Source organism: Lepidochelys olivacea, assembly GCF_965140295.1.
Source record: "Lepidochelys olivacea isolate rLepOli2 genome assembly, chromosome: 10".
NCBI lineage: Eukaryota > Metazoa > Chordata > Testudines > Cheloniidae > Lepidochelys > Lepidochelys olivacea.
Window position 1 is genome coordinate 43,098,109 of NC_140420.1, and position 17,005 is coordinate 43,115,113.

Here is a 17,005-nt window from a genome sequence, read left to right on the forward strand (position 1 = left end):
AGTTCAAAATAGCTGTTGATTGCTCACTGCTCTTGCCAACAGTAAAGCTGTGACAGTCGTGAGCAGCAACCATTCAGCTCTGTGTTTCAGGCTTTAGCACATGAATCATGGGACTGGAGAAGTGGATTTTGTATACATTTGCTCCCAGCACCTCCATTCATTTCTTGGCAAGGGCTCCACTCTTCTCTTGGCAAGGGCTTCAAAGAGGTACCTCTATCCCTGACACATTGTCAGCTGGAGTAAGAGCACTGCAGCCAAGAACAGAGATGGTCACACAGATGGGAAATCCCAGATCTGCCCAGGAGCATTGTCATTTTAAAATCATCAGACACATTCCTGAATTCACCAATCAAAATTCTCCTAAAGAGGTGGGGGGATGAAATTCTTACTCCACTGCTTTCTTATAGACTTCGATGGCTTTGTCGGTCTCCCCTTGCAGCAGGTGAATTTTTCCCAGCATCATGTATGTCAGATCATGCCTGTTGAGCTGCAAGGCATCGTTCAGCTGGTCTTTTGCCTACACACAAAACCACACACAGAACAGAGAGAGTAAAATCAATGTGGTTGCAGAGTTGACAGTGAAGCAATGACCCAAAAGCTGTCAGCTGTGAGAACCAACCCTCGTGTTACTACATGGAGGGAAAAGGGATCAAAGGCTCCAGCCAAGTTTGAAGAATCTTATTATAAAGGCCCAACCTATGAGGTGGTTGTTGAAATGAGCTCTGCAACAGGAGTCATGGGTTTTTAGGGAGAGCACTTCAAAGCTGAGCACTTGAAGTCAAAGCAAAACATATTGATCTGCCAAGAGAGATACAGAGGCCCATTTGTTCCTGTACAGTATCCGAGATCCCTTGGGGGCTGCTAAGTTTGTTCCCTTAAAATATGCATTTACAGTTCACTTCACTGCAAAATGCTCATGCTAGCAATGAGCCAGGATTGCCATGTAAATGCAGAAAGAATTCAACAGCTCTAGCCAGGCACACGTAAATCCCCTCCAATGGGGAACACTTCCAAACTCTTATTACTGTAACATCTTCCTCTTCCTCCCAAGTTGAGCCAGTGGGAGGGCAATAAAAGTTTGCAGCTTTCTAGCACATGGCACATTAAAAGAAGAGATGCTGACAAGGTAAAAGACAGAAAAGGATTTATGCAGTACTGGATATTCATTACCAGCAAATGTTAAACAGCCAGCCATCTCCACAGGCTTCATTATATTTTATAGGTCCATGTGATGTTATGTAAAAAGTATGCACTCCCCAGAGGTAAGGCTGTCAGACTAATGGGACACTTTATAGGCTAACTGGTCCCCAATTTGAGATACCTTTTTCTTTCAAAAGTATTCTGATATACTTATATTTTCCCCATAAGCCAAATGAATGAAGGGACATCATCACAGATGGCAGGTCACAGATATGGACCTACCTTCTAAACATCTCGCTGTTGCTTTGCAATGATAGGGAAAGGTGTATGAGTAGAGCCCTGCAAATCTCTGGATGCAGATATCCACGGACCATATTTGCAGATTGTGGATCGGATGCAGATACAAATTTTGTATCCATGCAGGGCTCTAAGTATGAGCTCAATACAAAGACTGCAGTATTCTTAACAGAAGCAGTTTTAAAGGAGGCCTGACCTAACTACAACCTTGCTGTGATGTGGACTGTAACAGATACAGTGAGTCCACCACCCTGGCTTGATGGTGCACTTAGATTGTGTAATTCAATACTGATTTTAAGACGAATACAGCTCCCACTTGAGGCAGCAGACAATATTTTCTCTCTGCCAGGGATTGATTAGTAAGGGAATTTTTACATTTTTAGAGGCAGGGAGTGGGGAGATCAAATTGGGAACCAATCGTTCCCTTGAAATTCTGTGTTTTCCATCTAAAACAGACACCTCACAAAATCAACACCAGCAGCTCAGTTCTCATCAGGGGAAGCTATGCAGTGACACCTAAGTGAGTAGCATGAAATGACATATTTGGAGGGAGTGCAAGGGGATCAAGAGTCCAATTTCAAATTTCCTAGGTGTTCTTTTATTAGTTGCTAAGCCCCAAAAGCACTGCCAATGCATCCACCCCCATCCAGCCACTCCACAGCAGCAGAGCTGCTCTGTGACCTCTGCTCCAGGCTTCCTGTGGGAGTAGCTTCTGCACCACTAGCAAGCCTGCCATGGAGGCAGGGAAAAAGATGAGCCCCTCCAGCTCAGCTGCTCTACAGTGCACAGGACCCCTTGCTACCTCCAACATGGAATCTCCAAATCCTGCCCTCAGCCCTGTGCAGAGCCCTTTCTCAGCCCCTGAGAACTTCCCACCACTGAGCCCAGCTGCTTGGACCATATGCTGGGGCCAGGATTTGGGCCTTACACCATTTCCATCTTCAGGAAGGTACATCCCATGAGTTATAACCACCTCCATGAGGCTAGAAACTCATCTACACCTTTGTAAAAGGTTCCAAGACAGGAGGAGCATCCCCTGGTGTCAGAGCATGGTTTGTTATCCAGCTAGACAGGCAAACTCTAGGGGTCATCTCAGAATGGCTAGAAGACTTCTTTGAAAAATGGAAATACTCTCTGGAAAATCCTAGTTCAGACAAGACCTGTCAGATCCTGTCTAGACTAGAGTTCTTGGTCGTTTTGTAACCCAAATTCACTGGTTGCCAGTTTACTCAAGTTAATTCCCACAACTGCAATGGCAAATATAAACACCCCACATTGCTTTTAAACAGGAAATGAAGTTTATTCTATGGCTTAGCCTAGAGTGAGCCACCAACATTTGGGAAGATGTCCACATTTTCATTTATAGTCCTGTTGGTTAACTTGAATGAAGTGTCAATCTTGAGTTACAGCATGACCAAGAAGTCTAGTTTAGACAGGGTCTAAGAGGCTTACACCATCCCCTTTTGGCCACCTCCAAACCTCATTTCACTCTGCACACTGCCAGGGGATACATCTGTTAGTTACGGACTCATTAGTGGCTGATTTGTAAAGGGCTGAATGCCAGAATTTTACTGATGTAGCTGCTCTTGTGAGTTTATAAACAGAGAGCTCTGTTGGATTAACATAGGTGGAATAAATAGGCCCAAAGAAACAAAAGTGTTAACATGACCTTCAGAGTATGTCTACACTGCAATTAAACACCCTCCCCACTCGCAGGGTCCCAGAGCTCAGGCTTCAGCCCAAGCATAAATGTCCACACTGCAATTTTATAGCTCCGCAGCCTGGGCCAGCTTGCATGGGCCAGCTGTGGGTGTTTAAATGCAGTGTAAATATAGATTCATAGATATTTAGGTCAGAAGGGACCATTATGATCATCTAGTCTGACCTCCTGCACAACGCAGGCCACAGAATTTCACCCACCACTCCTGCAAAAAACCTCTCACCTATGTCTGTGCTATTGAAGTCCTCAAATCATGGTTTAAATACTTCAAGGAGCAGAGAATCCTCCAGCAAGTGACCTGTGCCCCATGCTACAGAGGAAGGCGAAAAACCTCCAGGCCTCTTCCAATCTGCCCTGGAGGAAAATTCCTTCCCGACCCCAAATATGGCGATCAGCTAAACCCTGAGCATATGGGCAAGATTCATCAGCCAGATACTACAGAAAAATATACCCTAACCGTGCAACATTAAACGGTTTTAAACAAGGTTTGGGGTTTGGTATAGAGCCTGCTTAGTGCCACGGTAAACACACCATTAAAAATCCTTTGTAACCTTTCAGTACAGGTACAAAGAGGAGAAAAAAACAGCTAAAGCATTAGAAATGAAAAGTATTAAGTGAAGCTTTCATTTTAACATCTCTTGTTCCCTTTCCCTTTAGCTGTAGAGAGTCTTTAGAAGAAAACTCTGCTTTGTTTGACAGTTGTCTAGACGGTATTAAAGATGGTAATAACTGTCCTTTGGGGGAAAAGACAAGTTAGTTGAGATGGACTGGAGTTGTCATTAAAGTCTGATCTTGTTTTCTAGAAGGCAAAACAAGACAAACACATAGAAGGGGAAATAAAGAAACACCAAAGATAGGAAATACAATTTCTGTCTCTGGTGTTGACTCTCACTTACAACCTCACTGCTGGAAAAACACAAGCCCAGCACACAGTCTTATCAGCCACTGAGAGAGTTGGCAAACTTGCACCAGCATCAGACTATTTAGGGCATTGCTTTTACCTGCCTCTTTGTGGTCACAGATTTACAGCAATGTTGCAAAATATGCAGTTTTGGCCAGTTGAGCCAGACTCTTATTCGACATAAAGCAAAAGGAGAAAGATAGAAAAGAGAAGAAATAAGGTGGGTCAAGAAAAGAACACACAAGAAAGGGTGTGGGGCAGATGAAGTCTCACATCCCAGGTAGAGATTTAGCCGAGCCGATGGAGGTGGCAGTGTCATCCGGCTCCCTCTTTCTGGCTCAGACTGGTCAGGCATCTCTCAGGATTAGGATGAAGAAAGTCTGGGGACCCCGGAGACAGTGGGGATGGCAGCCATGATAGTGAAACTTGCTCCTTCCCTGTCTGTCAGCCAGCATTGTGGTAGCCACTCTGCTCATTTTCATCTCTCAAAGTCTCTTTTTGAGAAACCCAAAAGTCAAGTGATGGGCAGATTAGCCCGTTGTTATTTTGTCCACCAAATAGGCCTAATTTCCGACAGACCTATTTTGGTTCACGGATTTCCAGTCCCACACTTCTCTTGTTTACTAGGCATGATCTCAACAATCCTTGAGGTATGTCAATAGGCCATTTTGTGTGGACTAATTCAGATTTGTTTCTCCATTTTGTACCTTTTCCCATCAACATTTATTGGTATTGTGACATTTTATAAAACTTTCACTCACTTCTTATAGTTGAGCTCCAATTAGGGTAAATTTGTAGACCCGATTATCACAACAGATCAAACATTTGAAACAGCTAAGAAACTAACCTGACTGTACGTGATCCCTTTATCAGTAAAACTACTGAAAAGAGAATCAGGTCTCTAGTGATGTGTTAAGGCTTGTCTATATGGTGGGATAATGTGCACTAGAGGGGTGTGAATTCTACAGCACGTGAATTCTGTTGCACACTATCTGGCCTGTGTAAACCCTGCTGGTGCTAAAACTTCCTTAATGTGAGAAGTTTTAGCGCACACCAGCAGGGTCTACATGGACTAGTTAGTGACAACACGTTGGCGCGCATTAGAATTCACACCCATCTGGTGCGCATTGCCACACCATGTAGACAGGCTCTCAGTGATTTGTTTGGACAAGACAAGAACTTGAGTTACCTTGTTGAAATGCTTCAGGTACATGTAGCACACGCCCAAGTTGTGGCAGATCTCCTACATATAAAGGAAAAAGCTGCATAAGGGTGAACTTGGCACTGGATAATCAGAAAGAGACTAGTAACAGTTATTGGTTTGGATGGGAACCTCCATGGACTTTGTAGTTCAGAGAACTCGCTACACTTCAGCCATTTTGATAATCTATTTGGCTTTATCCTCAGCATAAAGAAGTGAGCATCCCAGGGGAGGTGACAGCAAGAGAGCAGTGAGGACAAAAGAGGGAAGGCCTGTGCAAAGGGATATATACTTGGCTGAGACTGCACTGGATTCCCAGTGGGGAGATATGAACCTATCACATGTGACCTCTATTATACCAAGAGGCGTTCTCAAAACATCCCTAGCCTATGATAAACCCCATGATTCAGGGGATGTGTGTGAAATTTTGGCCCAACTGGACACAATTGGAAAGTGGGCCTAGCTGACCAGAATACAGGTCCTATACCAGAGAGGCTGGGATCCTTTCAGCATCCTAGCTATGCTGGTGGCACCATAGGAAACATTTACACCCATCCAGTTCATGGCTAAGAATTTGTTAACAGACAAGCTACATGCTGTCTTTTCGGGGATGGGAGGAGCTATGCCAAGCAGCAGAGCACCCCCACAAGTTTCCCTTCTTCCTCTGCTAATAATGTACCCCACTTTACCAGTGTAGAAATTCTCTACATGCACTAGGTAGATCTCTAGCAGGGAGAATGCAGTCTATGAAATATTTTACCCTCCTATCACAACAGAATGGCCCTCTCCTACATACAACCCCTCCAGTTGTGAAGAATGGTAAAGACACAAAGCGCAACTCAAGGCTGGGTTAAGTTGGTAGGGTGCTTCCATACAAGGAAAGTGGAAGTATCAACTCTGACTCCAGCACTGAGCATGTTATGGAGATACCTGTCGATGCCTGCCAGACGGGGTAGTAAACCATAGGTTTAAAGCCATGCCCAGCACACGCCACAGATAGTTTGTTTACTTAGGGCAGGATTACACTGCAATCAGGAGGTATATTTGCAGTACTTGGAGACATACTCAAACTAGTTTTAATTTAGCTAGATCAAAGCCAGCTCACGGAGCGACAGCTGTGAAGCTGCAGCAGCATGGGCAGCTGCATGAGCTAGCGCCACCCGCCTAGGATGCAGCTGCCGTTCCTACTGCCGTGGCATCACTGCTATTGCTACTCGAGCTAGCTAGGCCAAAGATAGCTGGGGTGGATCTACACAGGCTGCAATCACATCTCCCAACTACAGTGCAGACCTACCCTTAGGAAAGAATGGGGTTGAAAGGCAATCCATTTGATAAAAGCAGAGCTGGGTGACAATTTTTCGCCAAAACATTTTCCAGGTAAAAATGCAGATTCGAAGACCCCAAAATGTTTCCCAAATTACTGCTGGTTTTGCCAAATCATTTTGGTGGGAAAAAAACAAACAAAATTTAAAAAAAAATCAAAACGTTTTGATTTTTCAGTTAGAAACAACTTGCATGTAGAAATTTCCTTTATTTTTATTTTAAAACAAACTATCAAAAAGGTTTAATATTGGTCTACGTCAAAATCTGTTGTTTACGTTGAAACATTGCAATTTTGTCAAAATGAAACACCTTGTTCAACCCCAAATTATTCATTTACTTTTTTAAAACACTCTTTGATTCATCAAAAATTTTTAAAAAACACTTTCGTTTTGATTTGAACTGAAACTATTTTTAGATTTTTCAGAATTGCCAGTGACCTGAAACGTCCATCATTTGCACAGCTCCAGGTAAAAGTTGTACTCGCTGTTCAGCACAGAGTGGGTGGAAGAAGAGAGAGTGGTACCAAATACCCACACATATTGGGCCTAATCTATAGAAGTGCTGAGCACCTAAAGGCACAGATGAAGTCAATGGTGCTTGAGCCTCTGGGAATCAGGCCCGATATACTTTGTTTTAAGCATGCATATGATCAATGGCTTGCAGCATGAGAGCCCATGTGCAGAAACACAGCACTTCCCTTGGAGTCTCTTTCTCAAGGAGCTGTGAACCACAACCTCTCTCTTTCCTTACCTCCCACCAGCTCACTTTACACTCATTGCTCTTTGCAGATCTCTTCTTTCAGCTCTTCTCCTAGTTGGGAGGGTTTTATTTATTATTAGTCCTGTAACAGTGGTCCTGAATTTTGCAAAGACAGACATCACTCAGTGCAGCCCATTGGTTATTTGGGGGTGGTTTTGCACTACTTTGGGTACCGCTGGAACAAGTTACCCAATTACCCATAGGATGTCAGTGGTACTGGAGGGTTTCTGGGCTGGACAGGTGCTTCCCATATCTATCCTTAAAGTAATCTAGCTCAGTGTGTACTGAACATGGCTATGCAGGGTTTGACAAGAAGGCTTTTTTCCTGCAGAATACAAACATGCTGCATGGGTCTATGTTTGACTGTGACCCAAGAAAGATTCTAGTGAACTACGTATGGCAAAAGGCTCTGTACTTACCCAATCCTTCTGGTTGAGTTTAGCGGCTTCATTGTATACTTCAATAGCTGCTTTGTGTTTCCCCAACAGAAACCTGTGAAAGAATTTCAATTTTTACTTTTCTCTGCCATTTAAGCATGAGGCCACACTGTGCAGCCACCAACCTACCAGCCAAGGAGATTATTATTATTTACATACCCCATAGGTCTGCACACTGCTTTGCAGTCTACCAATGACATCTCTCTGTCTTAAGACATCTACAATCTAAGTAGGAAGAAGATCTCTTTGTAGTGAGTCAATGCTGATCTCTAGCAAGCCAGAGGATCACTGCTGAGAGAAGTGAGTGCTCTCTTCATGGGCATGAATGCACTGCTTCTGCAATGCTCCCTTTGACCAAGGGAGAAAGGCGCCTAACTATCTTTGCAGATCTGGGTCTAACTCCCAAAGAGACAGGTGCCCAACACACAATCACATGCACACAGGCAGGGCTTGGTGGTACAAACCTGCACAGCACATACCTGCATTAACAGCTCTTGATCTAATCATCATTATTACTTGTCCCCAAGCATTAAAATACAATGAAAAAAAAAGTCATGAAAGAGCATCAATGTTTACAACTAGACAGATGCACTGTGCTAGAGATCCTAATTTAATAGGGAGTTCTCGTCTATGGAAACCAATCCAAGTGCTGATGGTGAGGAAACATACTTGGGATCTAAATGGTATTAACTTTGCATCTGGAACAAAGCTTGCCATGTCCTGTGTGACACTTCAGAGTGTGGGAATAAAATGACACTCACAGTGATCGCGCCACCTGTTTGAGGTTGTCAGCACTCTGAGGATTTAGAATGGAACATGTCTGAAAAAGTTCTAGGGATTCTTGAATCTTCCCTTCTAAGCGAAATATCAAAGCTGCAAAGCAACACACACAAGGCAAATTAGTTCATTACTCTGTAGGGAAGACAAGCTGCATCACTGGCAGGCCTGGACTGTACAGGGAGGACAGATGGACTGTAACAGTTTCCATTCAGATGCTCCCTGTATTACAGCAACATAACCAGAAACTCATATTTGAGTAGGCTGAGGTGCCAGCACTGACTGAGCTAGGGTGAACACAGGACTGTGTTTGCTTCGAGGCTGAAAACCACTTTAGAGGGGAGGGAGCCCTAAGTCTTCAGTAACAGAAAGTCTGAAATTCTCTTAGCCCCTGAAATGTTCCAGTGTACTGCAATTTGAACTGCAGCACTGATGCTCACCAATGACCTTCAGATCATCCCCCTGCCTACATTCTCCAACATGACACAGGGAACGTCAGCCTTCAGGGCCATGTTCCTTTACAAAATAAATCTCTTTCTTTTCATCTCGAGAACAGATTGTGGTACTCTAAAGAATCGAGGGTGGTTTGAGATAATGCTTTTCATTTTCATAACATTCCAAGGCAATGAATGTTCTGACTGTGTAAGCAAACACAGCAGCCACTATATACTGAACATTAATGCATCCTTAAAGGAAACCATAACCAAACAATTACCTTAAAGAATATGGCTCTAACAAAAAACACATTTCACATGACACAGTCAAATGCACAGGGCCAATTATAACCAGAGCCAAGCATCAGCAGTTCCAGGAAGATCTGAAGATATCGGATTACCAAGAAAAATCCATGTACTCACAAGAAGAACCAATCTGTTCATTAAAGTGATAACCATGGATTTGAAAATTAAACCAGGCAAGTAGAAACATTTCAGAAGTTATAGCATGTCTATGCACTCAGTTATAGCATGTCTATGCACTCAAGCACATTTTCATAAGTCCTGCTAGAGTTCACATATGGTATTTATATTTGTGGACTGTTTTTTTTAAAACAGGGAATTGCATTTCAAACCAGAAGTAACTCAGTAACTTATTTACATAGTCTTCATCTGGCATACCTTGAACATAGACTGCATATTCACACATTCCCTGAGTCTCGTGGAGTTGCTCTTTGATAGCAATCTGAAACAATGAAGTGAAAATTATATAAAAAACAGAATTCCTGTCGCAAGAGCATCTCTTGGACGTTGAACTTTATTCCCTTATATTAAAGAAACAGGCAACCCAATAATATAATAGTTTACAAAAAACCCTATAAAAATCTTTCAGATACCAGTATTTCAGTAAAGAAAAACTACATTTAAGGTGATATTTATTTCAGGCTGGCTAAATATCCACCCCTAATCTAGTTGGAAAGCATGTTTTCTATGTACTGTGATTAACTCAACTACACTACACCAGTGCTCATAACACAAAGGCACAATATCTTCAGTCTTTCATTTACCCTGAATTTAACAAACTGAATTTGAAAACAAACACCATACAATGCCTTACTGCACTGCTCTTGCTGATTTCCTTCCACTTATCTGGCAAACATGACACTAGGTAACTTCCACATGCGATATAACAACACTAATGTTCATGCAATCAGAGTTTGTGCTCTGAGCTACCCTGTAAAATGACTTCTGAAAATAAGTGTTTCCACTTCACCCGTCAGCTGTAGCAAATTCCTGGGGATAAACTCCAGTGCTATTAATGTTGTAGACTTCCAGAATTTTAACAATGTTGCTATCAAGAACCATAACTGAAATTCTCAATACTTGTAATTTGCAGAGCTCAGCTTTCCAAGAATGTTTACTTCCATCACACAGCACAGACTGGAACTGAGAAACTGTAGGCAGTGTGTATGGATGTGTGATTTTTTTAAAGGAATATTTTTCATCACTCTTCTGGGTGTGAGGGAAGGTTGTTCACGATAAAGATGGTAACCATACAACAGAAGAACAGGGAGAAGAAGGTTGGGGAGAAGAAATCCAAGACAGAAACACTCTATCAGGGAAAGTTTCAGTAAAAGCCCATTACAGTCTATATGGGAGAACAGCACTGGGAGCACTGTGGTCCTTTTACTATTGCTCCCTACATTCCTATAGATAATTAGATATTCCCCAGAGAAAATCCCACATGGAATTTATAAAAACATCCCGCGCTAACAGAGGCTTCCACTTGAGGAGCTTTGTGAAGAAATGAATAAATTTGGAGCAGCTGCAATTGAGTCAACAAAAGCAGAATGAAAAAGTGATACTTCTTGGAGTAAGGAGAGGAAGGGACTGATAAAAGTGTCAAACCCTTACTGGCTCTGTTCATGTGACTGATGGGTCCGGGATCAGGCTGGAGATACTCCATAGTGCCAGCTGTAGAGTTAATTCTACTATACTCTGGTCATGTAACAGAATGAAAACATTTCAAAAACCAGATTGGACCTTTGATACGACAAGGAGTATGACTAAGAATTGATTGCACTGGTCTGTCACAGAGGAAGGGCTCTGAGGTTTCTCCCTCAGTCACAAATTGGCTCCTTAGGAATGGAGCAGATTGGAGTGGGAGAGGTGGAAAGGGGACTTTGTCTCATTCCAGTCTAGCAGTAACTTGGTGCTGCTCTGATACTCCTGCCAGCAATGTTATCAGCATCAGCAACCCCCACCTCAAGCAAGGAGCTGAATGAAGGGAATGGAAATAAGGGGGAAATTGACCTAAAATCTAGCTCATAAGGAGTTTGAGGGTGTGTGAGTGGGGAGGTTATTACAGTGAAACCTTATCACTGTGAAATGTTTTGTGAAAATGAGGACACTCTCACTTTAGCAGGTGTGGATGGAAGATGCATATGCTAAGATCCAAGGGGAAAGAAAACCAGTGGTGAGAGAGCAAGACAATACAAGAGAAAAGAAACCCCAGGCTGCCCTTCCCCTTGGATTTGCATCTGCTGATCTTTTAACTAACAGACTCCTCCCACAAATCTGCAATGTTGCATGTACAGATTAGATAAGTATTAGATGTTCATAAACAGATCTCTCAGCAATTTCTAGATACCCCATTGTAACACTAGAACTTAACATAACTGTAGTCAGCCATTTTGTGTGTCCAGTCACTGCTAGCTGAAAACCAAACACCACATAGCTAGGAATAATTTTTAGGACTCTAAGAGACAAGGCCAAATAGTTGCATGTTTGTCGTTTTGCTAATTAAAATGGGAGGAAGGGAAAATGTTAACCAACCATAAAAGTAAAAAAAAGTAAATGAATAGCGATCTTGTATTTGGGTGCCTCTAATATATAAGTTTATTATGACTAGAAATATTAGGATTTTTTATTAATAAAAATAATAAGCAATTTGCTAAAACTAGAAAAACTGGTAATGCACTAGGGGTTACTATAATTTATGTGTTTTGTAAAAGTTAGCTATAAAAAAAGTAAAAGTAAACACCTCGGAATAGCCCGAGGAAGCGTCTCTTTGGGCAAGGAGCTGACACCTAAACTCCCCAGCAGCTGGACGGAAGGAGGGCCCCCAAAAGTCTAGCTGTTGATTACTCAAAGCCATTTCAAACTTTGGGTAACTATGAAGTTTTGTAATGCTCTAAAACCTACTGCTACAGCATGAGTGTATGTATGTGCTTGAAAGCTAATAAAAAAGTAGTTTTGGGTAAAAGAACTCATTTGTACCAATCCTTTATCAGACAGAGGAGCTGTGTCCCCATGGATTTATTCCTGAAGAGAAACAGTTAAGTTACCACTGCTTTGGGTTCAGAAAGCCCTCTTTGATTATGGAAAGCACATTTTTCCATCCACACCGTATCAGTCTCAGATCAAGAGAGAGCAACAGATAGGTCTCTTTTAGAGACATTTGATTAATTCTTTAAGCCCTGAAAAATCACATAGCAAAAGTGCTTGTGCTAAAGACAATGAACTATAATCCCAGTTTTTCCTCCCCAATTTTCCTTAACTTGCTGACAGAATTTAAGAATCTTGGAAGAAGATCAAACAATAGGGTGAATTTAATGAATTAAAAACGTGTGGTTATTTTAATTATTCCTTCCTTGTGTGTAACAGAAAATGGAGGGGATTTTAAAAATGGATGAAGGGGGAAGAAACTGGATTTGAAGCTGCAAAGTAATCTATGAAGATGCACACATGAAGAGCTGGATTTCAAAGTGAAGTCTTTGACAATCTCTGTTTATTCTCGAGTAAGTGTGTATCTGCATCACAAAACTACTGCACATAGTCTGGCACCAATGCCTATGCTACTGACTGTATAGGAAAAGCAGAGGGTGTCGCAGCCTAGGGCTTTGTACAGAAGTTTGTCTTGCATCTGGCCAGCTCCAAAAGCATCAGGATTTAACAGCCAGTACCATCAGTCTCTTATTTCAACAAGCAGTAAAATTCGCCAAAAAACTCAGAAACACCAAAACAAAATTGGAGGGAATGGAAGTGTAAAAGTACTAATTAAGTTAACCCTTTCATTTCTGGAAGGTGTGGGTGACGGAACAAGTCATTCTGCATTGATGATTAGCATCATTGGTAAATACGGGGATTTAAAAAACTCTTTAATAGACAGAAGTCAGGGGGGAAAGTCAGGCAGAATTCAGGTCAAAGTTATGAAAATCAAGAACTAATGCACAGGAGGATGCCTCTCTCTGAGAGCTGATTAAAGGAATGACTTGCCATCAGAGTTTACTCTGGTGTTACAGAACAGAGTCACTTCTTAGCTAACCCTTGACAGGGCAACTGTTCATTCAATAAACATTGGAGCAATAATGGATTTTTAAGGAATAACCCAAACTATATTTAAACCTCGTGCTCTGCAGTGGACTAGATCACAAGGGCCCATGACAATGGGAGGGTCTGATCCACTTATTTCCTCATTCTTTAAGATGCTAGACCTTCATATACTTCTTTCTGGAGTCTGCTTTGTGAGTGTGTACTCACAAGTGTGTGCACATGAGCACATATATGAGCAAGACAGAAAGGGGTATCCTTTTCTATGCTGTGGCCCTGACCAACCCTTCTGACTTTGTTCTCAATGTTTCATTTTGGGAGCCACCAGGAAGGACTTTACAGACTATTGGGGCTTCACAGACCAGCGTGAGAGCTACTGCTTCACATCTGATCTACAAAGGAAAAGAAAGTTAGGTTCCTCTTTAAATGCAACCAGATTAATAGAGAGGGGAAGTGATTTTTATTCAGACTGTCAGCACTGATTTTGTTTATACCCATTTATCTCCAAGATTTGAGAGAAAAGCTTTCTGTGTTAAGGATTCAAAGCGCAACTTCAGTTAGTAGCTGAGTGAGCTCCCAGTCAACCAAGAAGTTCTCCAACAAAGATAAGAGAAGCCAAGACCTGACATCCCTGACATTTCTAAAGGGATGGAGAAGGGGGGAAAACAAGCAGGAGTAGCAAAAACCAATCCAACTGCCAATTCCCCTCCTCCTAGCCTTTTGCAGGTCCCCTTTAATGAACTGTGTTAGTCTTGTCTAAAGAACATACTGTTTAAATGACTTAGATAATTTTTTTTCACTTCAAGGTCCAAGAGACACAGACAAGGTTTTCATCTCAAGGCCAAAAGACCAAAAACATCAAGACACTTGATAACAGCCTTTGATAGGCCAAGAGACTATTTACACTTGATCTTTACTACACTTTTTGTCTGCTCTGCATTACAGTTCTGCACCACTGAACAGTTCCAACCTATTCACCAAACTGAAGACATATCAAAAAGTGCAACATATGTGTAAAATGAATGACCTGCAATCAAGCAAAGTCAAGACCTTTCCTCTCATTCTCTTATGGGAGATGTTTGCTCAATGCAATGTCTTTCTGTTGCCTCTGCAGTACCTTTGAGAGACTCTGCACTATGCAATAGAGTTATAATCATCTGGGAAAACCTATTTGTCACTAGAGAAAAAGGAAAGCCTGTATTCATTTTGATATTTGAGTTTTAAAAGGCAGTAAGGAGAATCAACTGGGAAAAAACACAGTTGAAAGTAACTGTTGTTCTTCAAGATGTGTTGCATGTCAGTTACACTACAGGTGTGTATATGCCTTGTGCACCGGTGCCAGAGAGTTTTCCTTAGTGATACATGTGGTACCTGCTCACTATCTAGCTCTTTGTGCTATGAGTAAGGGTATAAAGGGCGGAGTTGCTCCACCTTCAGTTTCTTCACACTAGAACCTGTTAGTAGGCTCTGATGCATCAGGGAAGGAGAGTGGGTCATGTAATGGACATATGCAACACATTTTGAAGAACAGGTAAGTAACTGTTTTTTAGTTATTTGAGTGCTTGCATATGTCCATTACACTGTAGGTGACTACCATGCTGTTACCTCAGGAGGTAGAACTCAGAGCCTCATTGGAAGAGAGACTGTAGGACCAACTGGCTACATTTGCATCTTACCTTGAAGCGGCAGGGAACGCATAATGTCTGATGAAAGCATGAACTGAGGACCACGTTGTTGCTGTACTGATGTCCATGATTGGGACATGTGCCAGAAACGCCATTGAGGTTGCATGTGCTCTGGTTGAGTGTGCTGTGAGTCTATCAGGAAGCATTACTTCTTTAGCAGCATAAGTCACCACGATGCAGCTGGTGATCCATTTAGAAAGTGTCTAAGTTGTGACTGGATGACGCTTCATATGTTCTGTGTATGGCACAAAGAGCTGGGAAGAGGCCCAAGAGGGCTTTTCCTATGCAGGTAAAAAACCAACAAGCGACAAACATCGAGAGTGGTGAGCCTTCTCTCACCCTATGCACATGCAGCTTTGGAAAGAAAACTGGCAGATATATAAATCGGTTCATGTGGAATTCATAGATCACCTTGGAGAGGAACTGAGGGTGTGATCTAAGTTGGACCTTGTAGAAAACAGCATACAGTAAATCAGTGACCAATTCATTCAGTTCACCTACCCTCCTGACAGAAGTGATGGCCACTAAAAATGACACCTTTGCTGATAGGTGTAAAAAAGAGCATAACACCAAAGACTTGATGAGAGGTTCCATAAGTGCAGACAACAACAAATTCAAATCCCAGGAAGGTGTTGGTTCTCAGACCGGTGGGAATAATCTCTCCAGACCATTCAAGAATCTGGTAGTGATGAGGTAAGCGAAGACAGTCTTGCCATTTATTAGAGGATGGAAAGCTGAAATGGCCACAAAATGTACCCTAACAGAGCTGAATGCTAGATTGAACTCTAAGTTTCAAAAGACAATCTAGGATTGACTGAATGCTGGCCTGAGTTGGACACACATTATGGGAGGCTCCCCACATGAAGAAATGTTTTCACTTAGGTAGGCAGCTCTGGGGGAAGGTTTTCTGCTATTAAGAAGAACGTTCTGGACAGCCACTGATCAGTGCACTTCCTCTGCACTCAACCACTGATGAACCATGCTGTGAGGTGCAGTACCAGAGGATTCAGGTGCAGCATGGATGCATGTTCTGCATTAGGAAGTCTTTGGTCACTGGCAGTGGTAAGGGTTCCTGAGAGGACAGTTTGTGGAGGTCTGAATACTGCGTCTGTCTTGGACAAGCTGGAGAAATAAGGATCATTCTCCTGTGATCTTGCTTGAGTTTGATGAAGACCCTGGGAATCAGAGCACTAGTGAGAACACATAGAGGAGGTCCTCTTCCTCCAGAAACAGGAAAGGTTTCAATACTGACCGACGGCTGTGACTTGCCTTAGAAGAGAAATGGGGACACCTCCTGTTTGACGGAGTCATAAATAGTCCCATGGACAGAAGGCCCCCTGTGTGAAACACCCAAAACTAGAACGTTCGTGTTGAGAGACGTTTGTGATCCAAATTGAAGGATCTGCACAGACAATGCACCAGGTCATTTTGAACTTCTAGTAGGTGAGATGCCTTGAGAGTGACCGAGTTCCAAATAAACAGGTTCCATAACTTGACTGCCTCCTGGCAAAGGCTGTTGGACCTGGCACAACCTTGCTTGTTCCCATAAAAACACTACTGTGGTGTTGTCGGTGAGAACCTGGACAGTCTTGCCTTGGATGTGAGACTGGAACTACTAACATGGATAAAATATCACTTGCAACTCTAAAACATTTATGTGGAGCCTGGCTTAGTGGGCAGTCCACAACCCCTGGGCCTGGACGGGGCTTGGATGTTGTCATGGCTGATTCCCCACTCTGGCACTTTGAGTGAAGAAGTTGGGGGCCCACAAGGACTCTAACAATTTATACTGGCCACTCCAGGCTGGTATTAAACTCCCAAGGTTACAGCTTCTCTCTGACCTTGGATGGGTAAATGCTGCCACTACCCGAGTGCGAACCCCCTCCCCCCCCCCCCCGGCCTTTTTGAGAACCTAGGAAGGAGCACTTGGGAATTCCTTCCTGTGGGGTACCCTCAAGCCCTTTCACCCTCCCTTTGAGGAAGAGCGGAGAAAGAAAAC

General features: G+C 42.7%; 1 protein-coding gene across 5 annotated transcripts in view; it reads right to left on the bottom strand.

The window, feature by feature from the left end:
* The window catches only part of BBS4 (Bardet-Biedl syndrome 4), a 97,839-nt gene that overhangs the window by 18,162 nt on the left and 62,672 nt on the right, over positions 1-17,005 (bottom strand). For all 5 annotated transcript variants that reach the window (XM_084642392.1, XM_084642396.1, XM_084642393.1 and 2 more), the window contains 5 exons: positions 9,671-9,734; positions 8,540-8,651; positions 7,761-7,833; positions 5,248-5,301; positions 390-517 (listed from right to left, as the gene is read on the bottom strand). In XM_084642392.1, the coding sequence (XP_084498518.1) occupies positions 390-517; positions 5,248-5,301; positions 7,761-7,833; positions 8,540-8,651; positions 9,671-9,734 (431 nt within the window). The remainder of the gene's footprint in view (positions 1-389; positions 518-5,247; positions 5,302-7,760; positions 7,834-8,539; positions 8,652-9,670; positions 9,735-17,005) is intronic.